At 35.1% G+C, this 8706-nt stretch overlaps 1 protein-coding gene across 1 annotated transcript; it reads right to left on the bottom strand.

Moving 5' to 3' along the window:
* Nucleotides 1-485: 485 nt before the first annotated feature.
* Nucleotides 486-6539, bottom strand: LOC141678237 (KIN14B-interacting protein At4g14310-like). Its single transcript, XM_074484502.1, has 3 exons — nucleotides 4711-6539; nucleotides 3888-4501; nucleotides 486-1151 (listed from the first exon to the last, which is right to left on the bottom strand). The coding sequence occupies exons 1-3, from the start codon at nucleotides 6379-6381 to the stop codon at nucleotides 644-646; spliced, it is 2793 nt and encodes a 930-aa protein (XP_074340603.1). The 5' UTR covers nucleotides 6382-6539; the 3' UTR covers nucleotides 486-643.
* Between the last annotated feature and the right edge of the window lie 2167 nt (nucleotides 6540-8706).

Genomic DNA, 8706 nt, shown 5'->3' with positions numbered 1-8706 from the left:
TAATCGAGATGGGACCCGTCCGAACTCCAATTAATCGGTTAATACGCCGATTTTTAGAACACTGATATTAGTAAAGAATAGAAAGAGGAGAGGAGAGAGACTCCTAATAGTGAGGAGCATAAAAGAGCTCCTAACAATTTGAAGAAAAGGTAGGAGTCTCTTGGAGCTTGATTTTCATGATTTTTGCTCAAAATTTAGCTTAGGAGATTGAATAGAGATGTTCTTGGAGTTGCTCAAACTTCTAAAACAAACAGACCTGCTATAATTCCCTTTCATTTGAATTCATTCAATTTTACAACCGTAATTGAACCAAAGAGATTTTTGAAATCGAAGATGGATAGCCGGTTCGGTCATGATTATGATTTTCAATTTTTAAAACAAAAAAAAAATATAGTTCTAGTTCCAGTTGTATAAAAATATTGAGACGAGCCAGATGCTCCCCTAATACCAGTAATGCATTTAGCCAACTAGGTATGATAAGCATATAAGGTTCGACCACTGTTTTCTAATTTAATACGCTAACTTGCAGGTGCCTCGGCAATCAGCACACAATTAAAGTTTAAAACACATACAGGGAAGAATTCTTGAATGTTTTACAAACATGGAAAAGCGAAAACAGTTCAAAGGCATATTTATTCAAACATTAGGACATATACTTCCACATTGCTGGGCGATCTCTTGATATGAGCAATACTCGAGAACCCAAGTAATCGAACGATGGGGAATACAAATCATCTGGTCCAATTACTTCACTGGCGTAATCACTGGTGGAAGATTGCATCTGATCATCAAAGGCATCAAAGGCAAATAATCCTAACCCACATACTCCCATGACAAAGTTTGAATTTCCCCAAACTTGAGTTATGGTTGTGTTCTGGGCTTTTGAATCTGGCAATGCATAGGTGCCAACAAGCGACTGCTTGCGCATGGAGAATTGTTGGATCTGGGAGGATGACTGCTTTTTCACGGATGACATTAAGTTGGTGCAGCCAATATAAATGGAATCTCCACGAGAAAACACCGACTGTGCACTTGTAGCAAGTTTAGGTATCTTAAAACCCACACCAATTGGATGACGAAAATCTATAATATTTATTGAATCGGAAGTGCAAAACACGCCATCATTACCTTCTGCTTCGGATGAGCTTACCCTGGAAATTCATATAGAGAGAGAGAGGTTTAGTACTAGTTCCATTTTCACTGTCACTAGTTGTTCAAGTACACACTGTCGAAACAATAATCAAACAGATAACTGTAACATGAATGAATCATCCATAAGATATCAAGTAGTAGCACAAAACATATTCCACGGATTTTAAATAAAGCATGTTATGTGTGAATATGTGATGTTTGTAACAGTTTTAAAGGCCGAAAAAGGTCAGTCAATGATAAGTTTCTTTCAAGTTTAAAATACATTCATTTTTAAACTTATAAATTACTTATAAGATAAGCCAAACGAACCCTGCTCTATGGTGATACAAAACTTGCATCTGTGACACACACACACACATCTACACATAATAGGTTTCCCAATTAAGTAGGTGTTTCATGGCAACCGAAATTCTCAAGTATGTCAGGACAAATCATAATTTAGCGTAAAAGTGAACCAAGATGTAACAACCGTTATAAAAAAAACATCAGATTTGACAGTCTTTGTTTACAAATAGCATGGATGCATGAGTCATGTGATGATTTGGCAGACTTAACCTACCCACATTTTTTTAAAGGTTAAAGGAAGTATCCCAAAATTTTAACTAATCAACGGTTGCTGTATGCAGCAACATTGGAAAGCTACCATCAATTCTAGATTCTAGAAAAATATAACACATCCTTTTTGTTCTAACTTCCTGGATGAGCCTCATCTACATAAAGTGACATAAACAAAAATACTGACATGCTTTGTCCGTTTATGTGTGAAGAAGAATACAGGAACATTGCGATCGGTATCTAAGAGGTAGAAACCTGAGACTGGACCAACAAAACGAACTGCCGAACATGGATAAAAATCCACATCACCGCCTTATTCGCTTGATGATCATTCTTCTTACCGAACATGATCTCTCCAAATTTCCCAGTTCACAATCAGACTAGTTTCCAATTTGAACAAATTTAATGAGATAAGTTTGTTTAGGAAAGTTGATTAATACATATAGGATTTTAGGGTTAGGGCAAAAATCCTCTCTCAAGAGAATATCAGAAAACTCTATATTGATTTCCAAAATAATACTCCGTAATCTCTAACGACTTACAATAATGATATTTCCTACATAGTAGTAATAATTTACTTTCTTAAAGAAACTTAAACTCTGTAATATGTTAACAATAATACTACGTACGTAGACCTATTCTAAATTATTCTAATTAAACGGCTTGCAAAGCATACACTTTTGCTGTAATAATTGATTCTTTCGGCTTTTTAAAGGCTATGTTACTCGGACTCTTCATTTTATCACTTATATTACAGCAATGGTCCTTAGGTGTATTTCCAAAGAATCATAGCCAGCAGCTTGGGCTGCTCAGAAAAGCAGTTAGTTTTTAAATTATTTTGGAGCTCCAAAACTGGAGTAGGAGGATCTTCACACCATTTTTTTACTGAAAAGAAAAAAGTAAACATACACACTCATCCTGCTGAACCCTGACTTTAAACCCTCAACCTCCAAGCAAAAACAGTGGTGCCCCTGGTCCACAGAAACACACTTTCCCACTCAGTTCACACTTCACACAGGTTTAATCTTAAGAATAAATGAATTCAAAAGATCTCCTAAAGCTACAAACGATATGCTTAGATGTAACTTAAGGAACGAAGCAATTAGCAGGTTCTTTGTATGTAATTATGTATCATTATACTTTGCATGTGCAATACAAAATACATAAACAAAAGATATTGACAAACCTGGGTATAAGTATAGGACACAGTGATGAGGATATTGAAATTAATATTAAGCTGTTCACTGCTTTAATGAAAAAAGAACTGGAGAAACAAGGGAAATAAATTGGGGTTTAAGTAGTTGAAGTTTCAAATCAAGGGTGGGTAAAACAAAATACAAGTGACGTGAGCAGGAAAAGAAAAGATTTAAGGAGATATATGTTCAGGCGTTTAACTCATTAGACTTATCAGTAGCTATCAAAACGCAACCTGCTAGTTATTCCCGAGTACCGCTCAGCGTCAATAAATAAGATTTATTGCACTATTAGGTAATTGAATAGCATGCATCCAGAAAGGATATAATTGATCACTATCTAGTATCTAATCGTGTATTGATGAAACAAAACATAGGAGAAACATGTGGTACGCAACCTATGCACATATCAGAAAAATAAGTATCACAAAATCTGTGAAGGCTTTTAGCCTAGCGGATTACTAAAAGGTCGAGGGTTCAACCTCGGTGGAGGTATGCTGCATAAGTATCTAAATTTCTACAGTTGAGTTAATTGACCATAATCTATGTTACTTGAACTCGGCTAAAAGTGTCCAACATGGATACGTGTCCAAGTGTCTACTCGGTAAGATTTTGAAAAATGTACATATTTTTTTGCCAAAAATAAGTGTCCAAGTCTAAGTGTCGAGTGCCCGACACAGGTATTTCAAGCTAAGTGAAGATTCCGAGAAATATAGACCATAATCATGTACAGATACAATATCACAAATATTACCACAGAGTTCTTTTTCTTCCTATTTTGGTATTTGTCATTGAGAGTAAGTTATGATACTAAAATACATAAGACTAATAACAACATGAGATATGTGATATCTTATGGTTTTATTTTAGACAAAATCAAAATTCTTTAATTTTGCCAATTGGAAACTACCACAATTTGATAGAACATAAGGTAAGTTTTAGCAGCTAGCAACTGAGAAAATATAAAGCAACAAAAAAATGTGTTACCTTTGCCTAACTCCTCCACCCATCTCAGCATCTGTATTGTTCACATGAAGGGCTGAAATTTTTCTGCCAAGTGAAGAAACAGACACCAATGATTGAGGATTTTGAGAGTTGACATCCCACAAAGATATATTTTCCGCCTCTGCTATGACAATTTTTCCCCGGTTTCTCCACTGCACAGGGCTTGAATAATCCATTGCCAGCACAGGCTTCTGTACCTCCCATTTCATTATATGCTCCCCATCACGAATATCATAAAGTTTGACAACCCTCTGATGACCGGCTGTTGACACCATGAGTGGTCCAGAAGGTTTATACCACCATTGCTGGTTATCTGGTGCCATATAGCTGGACAGAGAATTTCTTCTGCAAAATGTGTTATTGGGTAAAGGGGCAAGAGCTGTTCTTGTATTAACCCTTCCATCCTCAATATTAATTGCTTTCACTTCCTTCGAATAGAAGTCCCATGAGCAGAACCCTGATTCCATTGTATTTCCAGCTGATGCTGCCACAACAAATTTTCCAGAACAACCATCCGCATTAGGGGCACGAACTATCCAACAATCCCTCCAGATATTTGGAGGAATTCCAACCGGTGGCCTGTATTCGGCTTTCTCCTGATTTGTATGCAACATGCATTATGTAAGTATAATGTTTAAGTCCAGTAATGGTGTGTTCAACATTTATAATCTTATACAGCGGGTGTTAAAACATAAAAATGATAATGTATGATTTTGAGAACCGACAAGTGCTTAAACCAGATTAAAACAAAAACAAAAAGTTTTACTCATTTTACCAAAACTCATATGACAAATAAAATGCATACCTCACAATGGGAAATATCATAAAAGGTACATGAGCTGTCACCATGTGCAAGAAGAACGGACTCCCCATCAGACACAAACCATCCTCCTGCTGTTGACTTATGGCCTATCATATTCAACTGATAAATGCAATTATTTTCAGTCTCTTCATCAATTATCATTGCTGGCAAGTTCTCTTGATCATCAAACTCATCAAGTGTTCCACTCGTCGTGAGCTTTAATTCAGCTGACTGTTCTCCAATCACAATGTTTGAAGAATTATAAGCCTTCGAATTCCCAGCGCCATCCATTTCTTGGACAGCACTGTAGTCCCCTTTAATAGTATTCCTTGACTGCTCACCCTTGAGTGAAGCTAGAAACTCCACCACTATAGGCTTTTCATCAATTGGACTTGATAATTTAGCTTCCAGATTGGATACACTCATTGTCTCCTCAACTTTAGGCTCCCCTATTTGTGAGCTTCTCGACAAGCCTCCTCCTACTGATTGTTTTAGTGATGTCCTGTCTCTAAGTAACTTATGGTGTGGAAAAAGTCTTGCTTCCAGCTCCTCAGTATTCAACCCCTTAGCCGAAATTTTGACACTCGTTTCTGCTGCATTTATTTGTTGAATATTTTCACCAGCATGATCAACGGCCGTCTTTGGTTCAGCAACAGTGACACGGCCCATCACCTTCTCGATTCCCGAAATCTTCTCTTGAATATCAGTAATTATCACCTTTGATGCATCTGTATTATTCGAATCCAAAATCTCCTTTGTCCTCTTAATATCCGTCGCTATCCTCTTAACCTTTCCTTCTAAAAACGCAAGCTTCTCATGTAATTTACTCGGATACTTAGTAGCAGACACTGTCATCGCTTCTTCACTTCCACATTTCCCTTTCGGAACATCTAAACCACTTGTTCTACTCAAAGAATTCCTCCTAATCTCCTTAACACCATTCTCAGCCACTTCATTAGACCTCAAACAAACACTAGCCCTCCCTCTTGATTCTCCCCTAGCTCGAACTCCACCCGAACCCACCTTACAATTTTCCAAACCCCGATTACTCAAACTTTCTCTCTTTTTCAGCTTCGATCCTAAATCCTTCCCAGGCTCACTACTTTTCTCCATCCCCACCACATTTCTCTCCAAACTTCTCGGCTCCTTTCGTTCAATCAAAACCTCTTTTTCTTTCAATTTCAACCCCGAAACCTTCCCAGGATCATTACTTTTCTCCAACCCCACATCATTCTCAGCCAAACTTTTCGATTCCTTCAATCCCCTCCTCCTAATTTCATTACAATCCCTACCCTTATCCAAAACCTTACTACTACCACCATCTAAAACCCTAAATTTACTCAAACCAGTATTAAATTCACAAGGGCTAGAGCTCCTACCTCTCGAAACAGCTCGACGGAGGCGTAAATCAGAATTAGCATAAGCCTTATCGATACGAGGCACGGGCCTAATCACTGGCTTCACAGCTGCAGAAGCTGCTCTAATTCTTGAACTGGGTCTAGGGTTTTCTTTACCAGAAGATGTTTTAATTGAACCTGATCCAACATTTTTAATTGATTCTTTTGAAATTGGGGTTATGGGTTTGGTGGGTTTCGATGCGGTGGTAATGGGTTTGGCTGCCGTTCCGCCGCCGCCGCCGCGGTCTTGATTCCGGCGAAGTGATAAAGTTGACATTTTTGGTGTGTGTGTGAGTGACTCGATATTTGATTTGGGTAAAAATTATTTTGGATTGAGAAATTAGGGGGATTGGGTGATGAAATTATTTTGGGTGTTGGTGGATTTGAGAGGGAAAATGATTTTCAAATGTTTCAAATTAGGCTCAATGACCTTTTCGGCCTCAATGTTTGCACAAGTGTACTCATAAATTCCTGAAATTTATAAGCGTATCTTTTCAGCCCTCGAATATCCTAAAATGTGCTTTTTTTATCTTTAGACCGGGAGAAAAAACAGCCAGTCCAAGAGTAAAACGTTACATTTTCAGTAGTACTTGAGGGTCAAAAAGGTACGGTAATGAATTATAAGGACTGATGAGTATATTGGTGCAAAGTTTGAGATTTAAAAGATTATTAAGCATTCAAATTATTATCACTCAATTTTCACAAAAATATAACTTTCAAAATAGAAATATTGAAAGTTCTAAAATCTTTATCAAACTAGTAAATTATAAAAGAATTGTGATAGAAAAATGTATGTTATATTCCGTTAAAAATGTTATTGTTAATTAAGACATGTTATCATTTATAAATACACTCAAAAATAACAATTTTAATATCCCTTTCGATCGGTAATATTAACTTTTTAATTAAAATACCTTAACTTTTAACCGAATCATATAATTTATTATAATAGTTAAAAATATGATTATAATATTTTTTTATCATTAATGCACCCTAAAAATATCATACATTATATATTTCGATCATTAATAAATTTATAAAACTCATTAATACACATCCAAATATATCATACACAATATTTTTAAGGCATACACAATATATTTTAATTATTAAACAAACATAAAAAGTAAGAAAAAAAATTCTCTATTTGTACATATAATACACTAGAACATTTAAACTTTACTATATTAAGAATTAGTTTGTTAAAGATCATAGAAAAGTACAAAGAAATAAATCAATTAATTTTCTTTTCCGTGTTTGTTTTATAAAAATTACAATTTTGTTCAATTTTTTTCCTTTTAGATTTATCGAATATTTTTCTATCTTAATTTTCGACTTCCTCTATGCAGTTCATCTTCCTTTCTTAAATATTAATTTGTCGCTACATTTTTTATTAATATCATAAGATATGCTCAAAAATAATTGTGAACACTTTATTTAGCGAAAAAAATTATTAATTGTATATTATATATATATATGAGAAGGAGAGATATATAATTTAGAGAAAGAAGATACTTTCTTATTTATGTTACAATTTACACATGTACAATGGTTTATGTAGCGGTCTAATGTTGTAGGTTACAACCAATGAAATGTCAAAAGTCATAGACTTGTAAAATCAAGTGTCTAAGTACATGGAATGAAATATTAACGGCATAGGCTTCAGGACATTTTAGAGTTATCCATATATGTACATAATATTCCCCCTTGGATGACATGTACTAACATCATGCCTCGTTAAAATTTTATTAGGAAAAATCTTGTGAGAAAAACTTTAGTGAATGAAAAAGAGTATATGTGTTGTACATAATTTAATTTGAGAAATATATCATGTATGCCCCCATTTAAACATAAATCTCAAAATTTACGCATTTCAATCTTGTTTACCAATTTTTTGTAGGATTATGTAAGAAGTGCTTTAGTAAAAAAATGTGTCGGATTTTCACACGAGCGAATCTGACATATATCAATTTCTCCCCTTTGTTGAAGTTCATGAGTGAAAAAAATTGGATCAATGTGATTTGTCATATCTTCTTCGATGCAGCCTTATTTAATCTGAGTGATACATGCTCCATTATTTTCGAATAGAACATTACGACTTCCTTTATTGACTGAAAGACCACATGATTCTTGAATATGTGGTCTTTCAGTCAATAAAGGAGCATATCTTATGATAAGATATAATTCTCGAACATTACGACTTCCTTTATTGACTTCCTTTGTCGCTCCATTTTTTATTAATATCATAAGATATTAATTTTTCTTCATGAAGTGCTAACAATTCAGCATGTTTCGAAGAAGTTGCTGTAAGAGTCTACTTTGTAGATTGCCAAGATATTGCAGTATCACCATATGTGAATACATAACATGTTTGTGATCTTCCTTTGTGTGGATCAGACCTATATCATGCAACTGCATAACCAACTAATTCCACTTTTGACTCTTTAGAATAAAACAAATCCATATCCATTGTTCCTCAAAGATACCTAAAAAATCTGTTTCACACCAGTTCAATATCTTTAAGTTGGAGCAGAACTATGTCTTGCCAGTAGATTGACAAAAAATGCATTATCAGAACGTGTACAATTGGCAAGATACATTA

The sequence above is a fragment of the Apium graveolens genome, chromosome 8, assembly GCF_009905375.1.
Source record: "Apium graveolens cultivar Ventura chromosome 8, ASM990537v1, whole genome shotgun sequence".
Classification (NCBI taxonomy): domain Eukaryota; kingdom Viridiplantae; phylum Streptophyta; class Magnoliopsida; order Apiales; family Apiaceae; genus Apium; species Apium graveolens.
This window is presented reverse-complemented; position numbering and strand designations above follow the sequence as displayed.

Coding starts and splice junctions, on each gene's coding strand:
- LOC141678237 (XM_074484502.1), bottom strand. CDS start 6,381: ATGTCAACTTTATCACTTCGCCGGAATCAAGACCGCGGCGGCGGCGGC. Junction 4,502..4,710: donor ATGATATTTCCCATTGTGAG/GTATGCATTTTA, acceptor CATACAAATCAG/GAGAAAGCCGAATACAGGCC. Junction 1,152..3,887: donor GGTGGAGGAGTTAGGCAAAG/GTAACACATTTT, acceptor ATGAATTTCCAG/GGTAAGCTCATCCGAAGCAG.